The sequence below is a fragment of the Salvelinus alpinus genome, chromosome 22 (assembly GCF_045679555.1).
Source record: "Salvelinus alpinus chromosome 22, SLU_Salpinus.1, whole genome shotgun sequence".
NCBI classification, from domain to species: Eukaryota; Metazoa; Chordata; class Actinopteri; order Salmoniformes; family Salmonidae; genus Salvelinus; species Salvelinus alpinus.
The window spans coordinates 14,015,320-14,034,058 of record NC_092107.1 but is presented as its reverse complement, the minus strand read 5'-3'; the positions used below and the strand labels follow the sequence as shown (position 1 = coordinate 14,034,058).

The window sequence follows — 18,739 nt, the reverse complement described above, 5'->3', positions numbered from 1 at the left end:
AATGCAAGATGTGTTATAGAACATGACATATCCCATGTTACAGCTGTATGCAATGTAATGGACAGAAGAAAGTATGGACGGCCTGCTTTAAGTGGAGGAAGCCTGCCAATGCCACCTCGCAACTGCAGTCATTCCTAAATCCAACCACCCTAGGGGGAAATTCCATTTCTCAGGGTTAGGCTATTGTAGGTTTCATATTAGCCACATTTTTTGCAGTCAGGAGGAGTGACATTAATCATGACTGTAATGGCTGGCAACTTTCCAAAAAGAAAAAGGGCCTTTACTGATAAAGGAGGTGTTTCATTATAAAGTCATCCTGTTTTAAGAGTCTCCACCAGAGAACAGGCTATTACAGTTTACTACTACACCACAACTCAGCTGCCCAATTCAAACTATTTTTTTTGGGTGTCGTTAACACACCAATTAAGAGAGTTGGAGTGAAGTGATACTTAAAAAAAGAACAACATGATGACAAAAAACATGTAGGTATTTTAGATGATTGCTTGATCACTGGGGCTTAATTGCTGTGGGGTAATTAAAGTAAACATTAACGTTCAAGTCAAAAGCACAATACAGTAACAATGCATGTTTTCAACTCTCACCTAAAATCATAATGGTACTAGGAGTGTTTCACACATGTACAGCAGTGGAGGCTGGTGGGAGGACCTATAGGAGGACAGGCTCATTGTAATGGCTGTTATGGAATTCATGGAATGGATTCAAACATGGTTTCAATATGTTTGATGTGTTTGATACCGTTCCATTAATTCCATTCCAGCCATTACAATTATTATTTGTGTTGTTCTAGTCTTGCTCAAGCTTATTGAAGGCTAAACCACTGGTTTGACTTGCTACTAACCTGTTCCAACAGACCAACACAAGAAAACACCGGGTGTTACTGAGTTCACCCTCCACCAACTGTCACAGCCAAGAAGTCTGAATGAGGAGTGAAACTGGGAGGACTGGAATAACATTTAGGCTCAGTGAAACTGAACCAATGTGACAGGTGAAACAACTTACAAACCAATGCACTTCACTTAAAACCCCCACAACATTTGACCTAGGTAGACTTCGATTGAAGAGCTTACAGTTAAGTAAGTAAACTATGTACATGACTCTGTGCATGTGGTCCAGGCCAGGCATAAGAAAAAAAGAACCTCACCAGTAAAATAAGAATTTGCATGTGGTTAAATAACTTACTGGTTTTCATGTGTGATCAGGGCAAACAATGGTGTAGTGTGTTTGTTTCAGGTCTATGTTTTGCTTCAAATAAGGATGAGGTTACTGACTGGAGGTGACGCCGCGCCCCTTTCGGCATCTGTCAGGAAGTGAATTCAAGAAAAATAGGAGCGCAAAACCGCGGACACCGTGGGTCGCAGACGGACAAACATACGGCCGCCGATTTTGAGTTTTTACCAGTAAGCTAGACATCTGAACGCTGCATATACACGGACAACACTACCAAAATGCTCATTAAAGAATTGTAAGTAAAAATGTTTGGAAAAATATGGTGTTTAGTTAAAACGTGTTACGCAGGAGAACGATGTCATACACATGCAAACATTGGGAAAATGTCTAGTATAGCCTACTTAACATTTGGGAATTCAAGAAACACGTATTAGCTGTTATCTTTGCGTAAAATGTGAAGTTTGTCAATGGAGAAGGCTATTGACTGCTTGTTGCCTGTCTTCACTGTATGGATAGACTCATTGAATGAAGGCATCAAGTAAAATAATCATGAACAACACATTGGCCAAAATGGAAATGTATTGTCAGTTACCAAAATGATTTACCTTAACTGACAAAGTGCCACTGTAACCATAACTTTTAATTATAATCATCCCATGCATCATCAGGCCTACTAAAAAACATACAAGGGTGTGCCTTTATCTAAAACGAATCCAAAGTATACACTTGCATGACATGTCGTCTAACTCATTGGTTACTAGAACCAACAACTGCCATATCAACATGACAGCCAGATGCCCCAAACCTGCCTGTATCAATACCATATAATTAGTATGGTGCCTGTCTTGACTCTCATTACGCACACATCTGTTATAATGAAATATTCAGTGCTGCTTAGACTGGGGACAGGTGGTGATTATTGCCTATTGTAGACTGGCAGAGGATGGGGCCAAAGCTAATTGTTTTCTGATAGTAGAAATCTACACCGGGCTTCAATTTCCTCTGACAATATTACAGCTAGTATCAGTAGCACGTTCAGGCTTGCAATGTTGGTAGGTAGAGCAGGACAATATGGTCAATAATCCATAACGCGATAAATTGCCTGACTTGATAAGATAACGGTAAATAGAACATTAATGTGCACCACTTTTTTAAATCCTTTTTTAAACTACTACGACTACTGGTTTGATGGCTGTAGCCATCAGTTGTCCCATTTAACAATCACACTTATTTTCTTTCAAACTTCACATTTCTCTAGTATAGGCAACTTATCGTCATGAACGATGTAAGCAAAATGTCTGTGTCGAATATTTAAGATTTATCGTCCCAGGTCTATTAGGCTAAACGTGTTTTGATTAGCATACTCTTAGCAGTTGCTATCAGAGAAGTGTCAGTCGAACTAACAAATCAAGTGATAAATTAGATGAGCAATAACATTAGTCATGAGCTGCAGGTGTTGTAATGTGATGTTGCGCTCTCTCTCTCTTCTAGTCGAGTCATCCTCCCCATATCTGTGGAAGAGGTAAGTAGTGACCGAGTGTCATTTCTTTGTGGCTTGTACTCTTGCTTCATGTCACCTATCAAGCTGGTTAAACTACATTCTCGTTTTCTGACGCAACGGTCAAATTGAGGTCAACCATTACCTAGCCCCATGAACGTGCCGTATACAGCAGCGGAACGTTCATGGGGCGAACCCGTTACCTAGCGTGCCTATGCTCTTGAGGAATCAGGGCAGTCTGTATGTCTAGCAGTTGGTCTGCATTATGTTCCTCTAACCTTCAAGTTCCTGTTTGTACACACACCTTTTATGATAGTGTGTGTGCACAAGATGTTGGCATGGTTGCCATTATGTTCAGGATTGCAGTGGTTAGCCAGCCACACACAGTCAGGTCGGACATTGGCATAAAATATTAGCCATATTAATTAAAACGGAGCACCTTATTCCGACTGAAGCTTTGCAGTTGAAGTCAGTAGTTGTGGGTCGTTCCATGTCATTTCAGCAAGCCATGTCACCCACCATCTCAGATTGTTCTGAAATCGTTTCTGTAATTAGAAACCAATAAGATTAGCATTCCTGCAACATTATTTTGTTGAAATAAAATGTGATCTCTGAGAAATTAAGCTAATTGATTGCACCCAAATTGGCCAATTTAGTTTATAGGATTCATATAATATTTGATAAATATAGTACCTGACATCTGATTTGGACCTAACTTTTTTTTTTAGGTTTATGGCCCATCGCTACATCCTTATATTACCAGGTTCTGACTACTACATGCTGCTGTTCCTGCTATTAGGTGAAAAAAGTTAAGAACTTAAAGGGATAGTGCACCCAAATTACAAAATTACATGGGTTTCCTTACCCTGTAACAATTTTATTGTCAAGGTATGACAGCAAGGAATGCTAATCTTTAGTGCTGAGCAATTAACCGAGGTGTTGGTTATTTTTTTGTTTTTTAAAGAACTAATTGACTGATGTCGGTTCAATTATTTGAAATCCATTTCGTTCTGTTTTTTGTGAGCTCAATGTGCACATTTCACTGCAGTTTCTCTAGAGATAAATCAGATCATGTCCAAACTGTGCGACGTAATAGGGAGTTGTAGTTTCCAAAAGGCCAATGTTCTACAGAAAATGTGCAATCAAGAGGGAACACATAGAGAGCAGTTTCTTTGAGGTATCTCTACCTGCAAATACATGATCTAAGTGGTTGATAGTTGTTATTCAGCAGTCATGAAGTATGCCTTATTTACTTTGAAGAACTACTAAAATAGTGATTTTGTCATGAGATGAGTTGGAATGACAAAGTAATCAAATAAAACTAATGTAATATACACAATGAAATAATTGTATTAATGTGAATAACTGATGATTAGTAAGTGATAAGCAGTCATGGGCAGTCACTACCATCATGGGTATTTCAGTATTATTCTATGTTACAGCATTCAACTCACATAATGCATAGTGCATTTTAAATATCGCAACCAAAATCGAAAATCATGTTTGTTTTTTTTATTCTAACCAAAACCAACCCACCCAAAAATCACTAATCTCTCAGCACTACTAATCTTATCTGTTTCTAACAACACAAACTATTTCAGAACAATCTGAGATGGTGGGTGTCAATCCTATTTCTTGTGCTTTTTGAGGTGGAATGACCCTTGTATGTTCCCGACCAGATTTATTTTCATCAGACATAATCTTGCATTCCATCTTGGCAACAATTTATCAGCAACAGTACTGATTCCACCGTTCTCTCTCCTTCCTTCTCAGTCTCCCTCTCTTTCTCCATTTGTTCCCAGAGTTCTAGTCACCAGCATCATTCCCCGCTCGCTCTTTTTTTATTTTTTTTTAAAGCTGACTTAAATCCAAGTCTCAATCGTTTTCCCCAAAATAAGATCCCAGATCAAGGATCATAACCCTAAATTCCATTCATAGCCTTACATAAGGGTGATTCCTCATTGGAACAAAAACATACCATAGAAAAGGTACTTTTGGAGGAAGGATTCTTGACATTTTCTATCTTTATATTGAAAAAAATAAACATAAACCATTTTAGATTTGGCAAATGTTTCAATATATTGTTGAACATAATATACTCTACATGCATATCAAAGTTCCAGAAGGAGGTCTCTGCTACTTTTACTTACTGTATAAAAATTGATTCAAAATAGTTGCCTTTTGGTGATTTGCAGGATGTGCAATGATACAAGTAAAAGGAGTGCTGTGATTGGTTAAATTGCCTGCTGGTTTTACACGTGTCGTCACATTCCTAACCACCTACATGAGATGGAACCTCCAAAATAACACTGATGTGATTGTACCCCATCTTCCTCCAAACAGAGCTGTTTCACCTGTTGAAAGCATCTCATTTTGGGATGACTTATCAAATCAGCCCGGTACGAACTAGTCAGTGTTTTTAAATGTCTGTTGGTTGTTGGTTGTTGAGTAGTGTCAATGTGCAGCAAGCGAGTCACCAGTTCCCTGTGGGTCACTATCTCCCTGATGCACAGTGGCTACGTTCCAGGACCACTTTATTGCGGTCATGCTGCACACAGCAACCCGTGGTTGCGTGCCATGTCATCGACTGCTGCTGGGTGACTCAAGGCCTGTGGTGGTGGTGGATGGACGGGGTGTGCTGCCTAGGCTGTGACAGCAGAGTTGGAGACAGTAATCCACCTGCCAAAGGTCTTTGACAGAGCTCTACAACCTGAAATCACTGGCGAGCATCTAACGAGGGAATTGTTGGCAGAGACTGTCATTAAAAAAAAACTGCCACAGAGGGCTATTACAGTATTTTCCTTATGCTTGCTGACAGTACTGTTATGCTGAAGTCAGTGTCTATCTGGGCTAAATGCACAAGGAACGGCCAGTGGTGAAAACAGAGAACTGTCCCTGTCCAGGTGCTCTGAGGAGTGAGTGGTTAGGGATGTGTATGTGGGGAACTGAGTTAATATAATCCCTCTTGTTCATGAATGAATTTCTCCCCCCCACATTTGTGCCCACTGAAGTGGTTGCAGCTGTCTGTTAATGCAACTTGTGAACAATGGATATTTATTTAGTCTGTGTGAAACTGTAGCTCACTCCTCTGTCTTCCTCTCCACAGTACCAAGTGGGGCAGCTGTACTCTGTGGCTGAGACCAGTAAGAATGAGACGGGTGGAGGAGAAGGGGTGGAGGTTCTGAAGAATGAACCCTATGAGAAGGACGGAGAGAAGGGCCAGTACACCCACAAGATATATCACCTGCACAGGTACGATTGGTCCATCCACCTATCCATCCATCTACCTAGTGACTCCCATCCACCCACAATCACCCAATGGTACAATATATACCCATGGTTCTTGAAGAATGTAACTCATAAATCCATCATGAGCTCAGTTCAACTGAACCCAAAATATAAGCTTGTTTTACTCCATTGTAAACAATATAATTTTAAACAAATACTGTATAGCCTCAAAACATGGTTAAAACTACAATGGTGTGTCCTTGCATCCATAGTTATGTCTATCCCTCAGCTATTTCACGAGAAATAGGTGGAGTGTCCATTTATTTATTATTTGAACTGCAGATTTCAACTTTTTATAAATAAAAAATTACTTTAAGAAATGATCAAATTGTTTGACAACCCTGTTTAAATGTTTTCAAATTGTACTGAGAAAAAAATATAAATGCAACATGCAGCAATTTCAAAGATTTTACTGAGTTACAGTTCATATAAGGAAATCAGTCAATTTAAATAAATTAGGCCCTAATCTATGGATTTCACATGACTGGGCAGGGGTGCAGCCTTGGTGGGCCTGGGAGGGCATAGGGCCACCCACTTGGCAGCCCAGCCAATCAGAATACGTTTTTCCCCGCAAAAGGGCTTTATTACAGACAGAAATACTCCTCAGCTCCCCTCACTACCCCACCCTCAGACGATCCCACACGTGAAGAAGCCGGATGTGGAGGTCTTGGGCTGGCGTGGTTACACGTGGTCTGCGGTTGTGAGGCCGGTTGGACGTACTGCCAAATTCTCTAAAATGATGTTGGAGGCAGCTTATGGTAGAGAAATGAAGATTCAATTAGCTGGCAACAGCTCTGGTGGACATTCCTGCAGACGGTGTGCCAATTGCACGCTCCCTCAACTTGAGACATCTGTGGCATTGTGTTGTGACAAAACTGCACATTTTAGTGTCCTTTTTTCCCCAGCACCAGGTGCACTTGTGTAATGATCATGCTTTTTAATCAGCGTCTTGATATGCCACACCTGTCAGGTGGATGGATTGTCTTGGCAAAAAATAAATGCTCACTAACAGTGATATTAACACATTTGTGCACAAAATTTGAGAGATACAATTTTAGCATGTGGAACATTTCTGGGTTTAAAGAAATTTTCAGCTCATGAAACATGGGACCAACACTTTACATGTCCGTTTATATTTTTGTTCAGTGTATTTCAAATTCAACCGTTTTGTCTTTTTCAGTGATGACGATACGGATCTCTCATGGTAGGGTGGGCTATATTTAAATAGGGTGAACTTTGAGCACCTATCTCCTGGGGCCAAAAAGGCACTTTCTCACCACTTCTACCATGGGCAAACACGTGTGGAAAGTTTTGTTCAAGTGGGTGTGTTCAATTGGGTGCGGTGGTTGAGGTCAAAGGGATGTGGTCAAAAAGTGATTGAATTCATATGGATCGACCCTAAAATAATAATATATTTTTCTCTGCAGTAAAGTGCCAAACTATGTGCGCATTCTGGCACCATCAACTGCTCTTAACATCCACGAGAAGGCCTGGAATGCTTACCCCTACTGTCGGACTGGTAAGTCCCCTGCTCTTTGTTACCTACTCCTTCTGTAGAGAGAGAAGATGTTGAATAATTAATTTGGGCATACACGCCAGCACTGTGAGGACATGCTATTGGAATCTATGTAATGTCTGGACCAATAGCCAGGCATTGGGTATTAATGGTGTATATAGACAACTTCTCAGTTCGATTGGCAAGGAGTTAGCCAATTTCAAACATGTGCAACTATTGAAATATTATTTTGAAAATGTCTGTTCCCCTAAACATTGTTTACTATCTTTGTCTCCTCATGTCCATCTCTTCCCCTGTTGCAGTTATTACAGTAAGTACTGTTTTCTTCTATACATTTACATATACAGTATGTTACTGTTTACTTGCACACTATTCAGCTGTAAACATGGTGAAAGAGGAGCTGGTAACCTTGCCTGTCAAAAGGAAAGGAGAGAAGTGGATGGGGCTGACTTAACACAGAGAAAGACTGACACTCGTTTTGCCAGGGTGAAAATGCATGTGCACCTCTTTCAGCTGTTTTGTTTATGTGTTATTGACTGTACGTTTGTTTATCCCATGTGTAACTCTGTGTTTTTGTCGCACTGCTTTGCTTTATCTTGGCCAGGTCGCACTGGTATTTAACCTGGTAGGCCAGTTGAAAACTTGTTCTCAACTGGCCTACCTGGTTAAATAAAGGTGAAATATATATATTTTTTAAATGACCAGTACCACTGCTCATAGCTGATGTATGCTTCAAGATGTAATCACTTATAGTCCATATATAAAGGTAAAATAAATATATTACTTTCAGTTTCAAACCTGGGTTCAAATACTATTTGAAATCTTTCAAATACTTTGAATTTCTGCTCTAGCCCTGGATGGGGTGTACCGGTTAACTTCTTATGGCTGGGGGCAGTATTGAGTAGCTTGGATGAATAAGGTGCCCAGAGTAAACTGCCTGCTACTCAATCCCAGTTGCTAATATATGCATATTAATAGTATATTTGGATAGAAAACACTCTGAAGTTTCTAAAACTGTTTGAATAATATCTGTGAGTATAACAGAACTCACATGGCAGGCAAACACCTGAGAAAAAATTCAACCAGGAAGTGGGAAATCTGAGTTTGGTTGTTTTTCAACTCATTCTCTATTGACGATACAGTGGGATATTGGTCATGTTGCACTTCCTAAGGCTTCCACTAGATGTCAACAGTCTTTAGAACTGTGTCTGATGCTTCTACTGTGAAGCGGGGCCGAATGAGAGGGGAATGAGTCAGAGGTCTGCCAGAGAGCCACGAGCTGGCCACGCTCGTTCACATGAGAGCGAGCTCTGTTCCATTGCAATTCTGAAGACAAAGGAATTCTCCGGTTGGAACATTATTGAAGATTTATGTTAAAAACATCCTAAAGATTGATTCTATACTTCGTTTCTACGGACTGTAACGGAACTTTTTGACTGTCTGCTCCTAGTGAACGCGCTTCGTGAGTTTGGTTTTGTTTACCAAACGCGCGAACAAAAGGAGCTATTTGGACATAAATGATGGACATTATCGAACAAAACAAACATTTATTGTGGAACTGGGATTCCTGAGAGTGCATTCTGAAGAAGATTATCAAAGGTAAGTGAATATTTATAATGTTATTTCTGACTTCTATTGACTGCACAATATGGCGGATATCTTTTTGGCTGGTTTGGGCTCTGAGCGCCGTTCTCAGATTATGCTTTTTCCGTAAAGCTTTTTTAAAATCTGACAGCGGTTGCATTAAGGAGAAGTGTATCTGAAGTTCCATGTATGACACTTGTATTTTCATCAACTTTTATGATGAGTATTTCTGTAAATTGAAGTGGCTCTCTGCAAAATCACCGGATGTTTTTGGAACTACTGAACATAACGTGCCAATGGATACTGAGATTTTTTTATATAAATATGAACTTTATCGAACAACACATGTATTGTGTAACATGAAGTCCTATGAGTGTCATCTGATGATCATCAAAGGTTAGTGATTCATTTTATCTCCATTTCTGTTTTTTGTGACTCCTCTCTTTGCCTGGAAAAATGGCTGTGTTTTTCTGTGACTTGGCGCTGACCTAACATAATCGTTTGTGGTGCTTTCGTCGTAAAGCCTATTTGAAATCGGATACTGTTGTGGGATTAACAAGAAGTGTATCTTAAATGGTATAAAATACTTGTATGTTTGAGGAATTTTAATTATGAGATTTCTGTTTGAATTTGACGCCCTGCACTTTCAATGGCTGTTGTCATATCGATCCCGTTAGCGGGATCTCAGCCCTAAGAAGTTTAAGGACTATTCCATTGATTGATTAAGCCAGCATGTTCAATCAAGCACATATAAAGTATTTGACATGATTTCAAATAGTCTTTGAACCCAGTATGTGTTGGTCACTAGCTTGATCTCATTTATGTTATTACTTGCTCTTCCTCCCACAGAATGAATACATGAAGGACAATTTTCTGATTAAAATTGAGACGTGGCACAAGCCCGACATGGGGGTTCAGGACAATGTGAGTGAGCAGCTAATGTCATGAGTCTGAATGTATACCATGTCAAGCATGGACCTCCAGCACATTTAATTCAGTTAGCGGACGTCACTGGTCCTTTAATTTAACGATTTCCCCTTTTTTTACTTTATCTATCAGACTCCAATCAGTCACTTCCATTGATGTCATTTCATTCCACTGATGTCATTTCCGTGTCCGTCCACTAACTTGGTGAAAGGATACGGAAACCCTTCTCGTGTTTGCATTTTTAGTTCTCAGACCTGCTCTGTTGGTTATGACACTGAATCAACATTTACACATAATGTATCAAAGTGCTATGTAATCAGGTTTGGGGTCAATTCAATTTCCTTCAAAATTGGATTTAGAATTTGCTTTTCAGTTTATTTCCTGATTTTGAGTGGATTGAAATGTAATTGGCCCCAAGGCCAACCCTGCATGTTATACCTAGTCTATGTAGTGACTACTAGTGAGTCATTCTTAGCTCTTGAGGTGGGTAACTTACTATAAATGATTCCCTGCATAGGTACACGGACTAGACCCAGACCAATGGAAGAAGACTGAAGTAGTCTACATTGACATCGCTGACAAAACCCAAGTGGATGCCAAGGTGATGGCAGTGATTGATCAGTGTGAATGTACTAACAATTTATTATTAATAATAAGCATGCTTTTAAGCTCTCTTACTGTTCTAAACCCAGACACATCAGGGTCTTATTAAGGCAGCAAATGGTCAAACATTTACTGAAACAGGGAGGGATTGCCTGAACTTGTCCAATAGAAATTCCTTTAACGAGAAGGCAGGCTTCTGTCAAATCTTTTGCCAAATTGCCACAAATTTGTGGCCAGCTCATATTTTAATATGAAATTAGTTTTGTGTCAAACTCTTGCGACAAATTTGCAGCGACTTGTGAACTTCTGGAAAACAATAGTGGGAATGTTGTTGCGAACATTCTGTTTGCTGCAAATTTGTTTCAAACTGATTATGAAAATGCTAATTAAAACAGGATTTTGAATACTTTGTGTATTAACAACATTGAAATGTATATGCGATTTGGTTTGTGTCAATACATTTAAATTAACTTCCTTCTCACAGAGAACTAAACTACTACAGTGCCTTCAGAAAGTATTCCCACCCCTTGACTTTTTACACATTTTGTTGTTACAAAGTGGGATTAAAATCGATTTTTTTTAAATCACCTTGGGCAGCGATTACAGCTGTGAGTCTTTCTGGGTAAACTAGCCAGTCAGTGGTGCTGACAGAACTGATCTAGCTAGCAACAAAATGTGTTTCACACTATCCCATAAAACATGACATGCTTACCAAGCATCATTTAGCTTACACAATTAGAACGTTTATTACGAAGTTTAAGTTAAAACACTCGACAACTTCGGTAGCGGGTTAGCATTTTCCAACCGACGGTTAGTATTACCGTTTCAAATTAATTCATTACCACGGTTTGAAAAACTCATGGTAAATACTGTCCAGCATCAACCAAAGTTAGCAACAGTCTGACGTAGGCGCAGCATGCTTTGTGTGAAAACATGGCGCAAGGCAGTGACAGCGCTCGGGGGATTTCAGCCTTCTAATAGGACCAAATCTGAAGTGTGGTCGTATTTTGGGTTTTACAAGGGTGCTGAAGGAAAACCTAATCAAAGATGGTCACCCTGTCTGCAGAACATACACACAAAAAAATTGCTGCGAAAGGGGGCAACACTTCAAATCTCTTGAGTCATCTTCGTGATCACTGCTACTTTATAGCGAATGCAAGGTAAGTTGACTTTTAGCTCAATTCATGATGTGGGGACTTCGGAATGAGGGAAAATGTCATTGTTTGTCAAACTAATAGGTTGTCAATCATTTTAACGGAAGCTTTCAGTGTTACCTACTCTTGTAAAAACACTGCACGTTGCCCTGCTGCTGTATGCGCTGTGTGTCTGCAGACTCTATTCACCCATTGCACACGATAACTAACACCTTATGTAGTTTAGTCACCCAACCAACTTATTTTGTTCATTTAAAATCCGTCAGTCGTCGACTTGGTTGTGTAAGTGTTCCAACAGGAGAAACACTATAGACTCCTATACCAGACTCCTGTATTTATGTCAATTGCTGGGCTCATTGCAATTACTATCACTGTCTTAAGACTCATTTGTATTTATGTAAATTGTGCATGGGGTCATTGCATATACTCAAATGCAACACAGAAGATTGTGTGAGTGAATAATAATTATAATGTAGTAATACATTTTCTTTTCCCTTGTTTACAGAGTGGACGTGCAGCAGGCAAACCCAGTGATGCTACTGGTCCCTCATCTACAGTTGTGAACTTGTGACACAGACACTCGAGCAAGCTTTTAAAAGGCAGGCTGCTAATGCACCCATGTCAAAAAATGCTCAGGACCTCACTGCAGCCCTTTCATATTACATTGCAAAGGTCACGATGCCATTTCAAATACTTGAGAGGCCTGGCTTTCTGAGGCTGATTAAGGTTGCCGTGCCTCACTACAAAGTGCCATCGCAAACATTATTTTCCAAGACTGAAATCCCAAACCTGTACAACCAGGTTAAAGCTGATGTTGGACAAAGTTTGGCTCAAGGCACATGGTTTGCTGCAACTACTGAACTCTGGACCAGTGAAAGCGGGGGTGGTCAACCCTACATCAGCTTCACTATCCATTACCTCACCCCAGACTGGCAACTGGAATCAAACTGCCTGGAAACACAGTTCTTCTCAGAAGATCACTCGGCGCACAACATAGTTTTTGAGAATATGCTGGAAGAGTGGGGGGATCAACAAGAAAGACCTGGTCTGCATAACCACAGACAATGCAACAAACATGATCAAGGCTTTTGAAGAGTTCCCAGATCTGTGGCTTGGGTGCTTTGACCATAATTTAACCAGGCCACCTTAAAGGCTCTGAAAATTCAGAGTTGACACGACAGCCATGGCCTGCCGTCATCTGGTCCAAGGCTTCTCACGGAGCTAGGAGAGAACTGAGAGAAAAGCAAGCTGCCCTCAACATGCCACAGAAGGCTCTGATCCATGATGTGATGACCCGATGGGGATCTATACACAAGATGCTTGAGCGTTTCCTCAGCCAACTGCAGCCAGTCTGTGCGACACTGGCTGGAGAAAGAGGAACATGGCATCTGATGTCGACATAAGTGTCATAGCGCATCTGTGCCAGCTCCTTGAACGTCTGAGAACGTTTACAGATGCACTTGCTTCAGAGACATGAGTGACACTGTCAGCCATCAATCCTGTCCTGGACCACGTCACCTGTGATGTTCTGGTGGAAAAGGATACGGATCCATCCCTGACCAAGGATATGAAAGGGGTAATGAGAGAAGACCTTAACAACAGATACACAGAGAAGGCAAAGAGTCATGCACATGGCTTGTTTCATCGACCCCCGCTTCAATAGGAGCTTTTTAGATGACCCTGAGGCAGCAGAGAGGTGACGAGGGTCTGATTCTGACCACCCCAGAAGACAGAGTGAAAGAAGAGATCAAGGTCACCTGTCTCTGCCACCCATTCCAGCAGAAGAGGATCCACTGGTGTGGTGGAGGGGCCATGCATCAGAGCTGCCTCACCTTGCCAGGGTTGCCAGGAAGCTTTTGTGCATCCCAGCGTGCCATCGGTGTTCAGTGCCAGCGTGCACGTTGTCTCCCCTTGCAGATCACTACTTAAAACAGACCAAGTAAATATGCTGACATTTTTACATTTCAATCTCAAGTAAACAAAGCTGCATCCGTACAGGATGTTAGGCCAGCAGCACCTTATGTCTTTATGAAGGAGAGAACGGACATACAATCACTGCTGTTCATTTGATTTGTTTATATATTTTGTGTTATTTTAATGTCAACACCTGCACATTGGATGTGTTTACATATGGTTGTATTGTTCTTAAATGCACATTGGATGTGTTTACATATGGTTGTATTGTTCTTACATGCACATTGGATGTGTTTACATATGGTTGTATTGTTCTTACATGCACGTTGCTTTACTTGTGTTGCTTTTATATGCACATTTGATATACTTAAGGTTGTGTTCATTAAAACCTGCAGGGAAACTTGTACCTCTCATGGCCACATGGTGCCATATTTAATGCTATTATTTGAATGTTTATGCACACAAAGTGCATAGTGCTGCTAATTTTATTTGTTTGTTAGTTTTCAATATAAAACTTGGTGAAATTATTGCAGTGTTTGTATCAGTACTTTTTGAACATTTCCGGCACATTAACAATACTGCGATAATACTGATAACCGTGATCATTTTGCTCACTATAATTGTGATATGAAATTTCCATACCGTTTCATCGCTATTTACCAGAAACGGCTTCTGTCTGGTAAACTGTTTGCCACTAGTGGCAATAAATATTTTTGCCACAGGTTTTCCCTTAATGTCTATGGGTTTGCCACAGATTCAAATAGTTCAGAGTTTTTTTTCTGGCAAACATGAAGTATTTGCCACTATTGGCAATAAATATTATTGTTGCCAAAGGTTTCCTGCTGATTCAGCACTAGTGGCAAACTTTTGTAAACTTCCTGCAGATTTGTGGCAAGTTTGCCACAAAATGTTGCCAGAAGTTTCCCACAAGGCATAACACTTCATTTTAATTTAAAATGTTCTACCACATTTTGCTACGGTGTTCCCTAATGAGTACGACCCAGTTACCTAACTAGAACACTGGTATCTTTGCATCCTACTCATCTACTGACTCTGCTCCACACAGGACTATAAGCCAGAAGAAGATCCTGCCATATTCAAGTCAGAGAAGACAGGCAGGGGCCCCCTGGGGCCTAACTGGAAGGTACTACCCAAACCAATATTCCTCCATTGTTATCATATTTTTCACATCAGCTAATTTCACCCGTAGCTGTATCCAGAGTCATACAGTATATTTAGACAGTTGGGCCAGTGTGGTTTCTGTCTGAACGTTCCCGAGCGCGCCAATTTCACCTCCATAGTCGTTGCTAATTGATGTTTCTGCATCGTGCTGTTTATTTCTGATAGTTTTCTTCTAAACCTATGAAGATGTCCCGTGAAAGCAGATATGCAATTTGTTGACACCACCACAACACAGTACCAACTTGGATACACATTATCCCCCATGCTAATAAGTAAAAACGTTTGTGAAATTCGCTGCTCTGTTTTGCTTGTTTACAGCGGGTCATTTCATAGTGAGTTGTCAGAGGCGCTCTCGTATTGTAACATGACCCAAATTTCGAGAATAAAGGTTCCAACATGGCGTCCGTTCTAAAACCTGGCCGAAACTCTCTTGATATGGCTCTGGCTGTATCTATTCCGGTTCGGAAGCTCCATTATGTGTTATGAGTTATTCTGCCTCTGCCTGAGGGTGTAATAACTTTTGTCTTTACCTCTGCAGAAAGAGCTTCCCAGCAACACAAACTCTCCTCACATGTGCGCCTATAAGTTAGTCACAGTCAACTTCAAATGGTGGGGAGTCCAGAACAAAATTGAGAACTTCATTCAGAAGGTGCGGTTTGAGACTTATCAATTATTCCAGTATTTGCATAATATTCCGTTATGGGGCCAACATCTGAGTGCCCAGCCCATATTTTATTCCAGTTCAAACGTAGTGCTAGTACAGAGGCAAAGTCCAATATTTTCATATCGCCCAATGTACATGCAATAAAATTACTCCCCCGTGAAGAAGAAACTAGTAGACAGAGTTGGCTGAGAAATGAGATATCCAAAGCAGTGCGGTCTCTATGGGTGTGACTAAAGACTAGTTTACAATAAAGACAAAGTGTTTTCTGTTCTCTAGTGGACAGACAGTGATTTGCCAGAGAAATGTTACTCCAAGTTGCACATAATAAATGCTGATATTACTAATATTTTTTCTAAGTAATTGTTTTGTCTTTCTTTCCCTTTTTGATTTCCAGCAAGAGAAGCGATTGTTTACAAAGTTCCACAGACAGCTGTTCTGTTTGATTGATAAATGGATCGGACTGACAATGGAGGACATTCGCCGTATTGAAGAGGCGACCCAAAAAGAGCTGGATGAGGTCATTTACTGTACATTTGTTTGGTCTTTGGCATCAATTAACTCCGAATGAGATGTACAGTACTACTGTCTTAACAGTTTTGTCATTAGGCTACGGAAGTGTGTTGTCCTGGATATCCTACGTATTGAGTGTCTGTGTTTGTCTGTGTGTGTGTGTCTTTCAGATGAGGGAGAAGGATCCAGTCAAAGGGAGTTCTGCTTCAGAGGACTGAGGCTGTGCAGCTGTGATTGTGAGTACTGTCTGGTCAGTGGGAATTATGAGACAGTTCAGGGAGGTGTTCATTAGTGCGCGCAATGGAAAATGCTTTAAAGCAATTTGCAACAGAAAACAATGATGAGCGTTTCTTATAGGACAAGTCCAGGTATGTCGTTCCCTGTATTTACAGTAAGTTAATTTTCTTCCGCTTGGTACCTAATGAACACGACACACATGAGGAGCTCAGGACGTGCACCTTACCCCATATGAATCAGCTACCGCGTTATCAGTGTCATAGTGTAATGGCTCCGATCTCATACTCTATATCAGCTTTCCCTAACTAGTGGCCCGCGGGCCGAATTTGTCCCGCATTTGATTTTATTTGGCCCACAAGTTTTCTGAGCAAGGAAAACATTTTCGCCAATAAAAAAGAAGTTGGACATAAGACTGTAAAAACAGCAAATCATCTCCAAGTCATTTTAATTCCCATGCATAATAGCAAGATGCACTGTATGTGATCTTTTACAAATGTAAGCAAGGTTTGAAATGATTGTTTTAGTCAGTTATATTCTTTTTGGGCTTCTTGTGGTATATTTTTAGTCTCCAAATGTATTTGTAATTATGTTCCGGCCCCCTGACAATCCGCTCAAGAAAATAATCAGCCCTTGACTGAATCTAGTTGATGGTCCCTGCTCTATATCTTCAAGCAATACGTCCTCTTATTATTGTGCACAAGGAGACAAGACTTTTGTCTATCTTGCAGATTTGCATTTGACAGATTATAATCAAGTTGTTCACAAAAATCCCTTCTCTCAGTAACAGATCTGAAAAAGTGGAACGAAACACCAGCATCTCTGCCCTGCCCTAGTACTTGGAAATTATATGGCTGTATGCAGACCCCTATACTGTCCAGGCAAGCCATGGAGAGGCCCCAGCAGCCCAGAGGTCCACAGCCACCTTACCTCTGGTGGCCATCACGTTCCTAACTAATTATGTCACTTGTCAAGTTTTTTTAAAATGGGATTTTTTTTTTGAGTTCTAATGCTAGTATTTTCTATTGTCTTTAATTCCTCATGTGTTTTGTGGACAAAGCTGTATTTGTTGGTTACTCCTGTCTTTCAAAGTACTACGATGTCTTTGTATTTCCCTCTTGGTTACAGTACATTTTTCTTGCCCGGGGACAATCTGCATCAGCAGGCCAACCTGAATCAGCAGGCTGAAATCCACTTGTAGTATTATGGCTTTGGGCTTATGTCTTTTTTGGGCAAGAAATATGGAACAATATACCTGGTCTCTGAGTAATAAATCTTGTCCTGTACTGTATTTTTCTGTATTAATTCACAGGGTCATTTTCTCTGATTTAATTGATTGAGCAACATTTATTGTTCTATACAACCTATGTTATTCAATATTAAAAATAGTATATTTATACTCTTTGCATTCTGTGATTGAATTCATTTCATTGGTGCGAGAGCTGTGTTCACATTTTTCATGACTTGCTTGATTTTCTTTACATCCTTTTAAGTCAAAGATTTTCACTATTTCACAGAAATGGTTTAAAAGATCACGATAAGTAAATCTCTTAACCCGTTGTTCATATGGTTTTTCAAAATGGAACTCATGTCAGCAGAGTTTCCTAACCGTAACGCATTTTGATCCCACTTATTTCACCCTGTAACCCTTTTCACTTTTACAAATCTCACACCTTTTATGTAGATCTACAGACACCAATTTAGACTACAGTCAGACTTACTGAACAGAAGCAGGCTGCTCGATCCTGTCTAAGTCAAGGACCGCTACAGAACGTATGTTGGAGGGAAGTATTGCTATGTTGATAAATGGAGAGTGGAGTGATTCAACTTTTAAAGTTGCTTGGGACAGAGGAATAAATCTGTTTTTGATACATAGTTGCTGTTTTTTATATGATGCTGATTTTATGGAGCCAGATAGCTGCCAAAAAGGTTGTATTTACGTTTCGTTAGGATCGTAACAGAAATCCATACATAAATTGTTAGGATCGTAAGAAAAGCCATGCATGAAATGTGAAATTTCATCTGTGAACATACAAACACTGTTACGATTACAGACTAACATACCTTTTAGAGTTTTTGGCAGTTCTCGCCAACAAACAAAAAAACGTACACCAAACGCCCTTTGAAGAGTGCTATGCGAACAAGAATAACACAGTATTTTTAAATAAGATTTTAAAAACTGAAGTCAGGGAAACCAGAAAGAGGTATCCTGCACGTTTTCAAGTAAAGTCTTCATTCTCTATTACTCCTCAGCTGAGTTTACTTCACATTTATGTAGCTAATGTAATAGATTTGTTTGCCAGCGCATGTCTCGATAGCACTAGCTGTATTATGCCTACAACAGGGAAGTTTCAGTCCACTTGGTGTATCTTTACAGCATGGGCATATCACTGGTTGATGTGGACATCCCCATGCATGCACCTTATCAAAATGACTAATTCAATATTGCACCATCCCATTCTCTGGGCTCTGTCTGC

The 18,739-nt window shown here is 40.2% G+C and overlaps 1 protein-coding gene across 1 annotated transcript; it reads left to right on the top strand.

Annotated features, from left to right (window-relative positions):
- Nucleotides 1-1,005: 1,005 nt before the first annotated feature.
- Nucleotides 1,006-17,661, top strand: LOC139549049 (phosphatidylinositol transfer protein alpha isoform-like). Its single transcript, XM_071359134.1, has 13 exons — nt 1,006-1,094; nt 1,275-1,483; nt 2,680-2,710; nt 5,793-5,938; nt 7,402-7,493; nt 7,793-7,800; nt 9,924-9,998; nt 10,519-10,602; nt 14,739-14,816; nt 15,393-15,503; nt 15,913-16,035; nt 16,199-16,264; nt 17,047-17,661. Exons 2-12 carry the CDS (start codon nt 1,467-1,469, stop codon nt 16,244-16,246), a joined length of 813 nt encoding a protein of 270 aa, XP_071215235.1. The 5' UTR covers nt 1,006-1,094; nt 1,275-1,466; the 3' UTR covers nt 16,247-16,264; nt 17,047-17,661.
- The last annotated feature ends 1,078 nt before the right edge of the window (nt 17,662-18,739 follow it).

What these genes read in the sequence shown, in the direction of transcription:
- LOC139549049 (XM_071359134.1), top strand. An exon ending in TTGAGAACTTCATTCAGAAG is followed by an intron (nt 15,504 to 15,912) that starts GTGCGGTTTGAG and finishes TTTGATTTCCAG; the next exon opens with CAAGAGAAGCGATTGTTTAC. An exon ending in CCCAAAAAGAGCTGGATGAG is followed by an intron (nt 16,036 to 16,198) that starts GTCATTTACTGT and finishes TGTGTCTTTCAG; the next exon opens with ATGAGGGAGAAGGATCCAGT.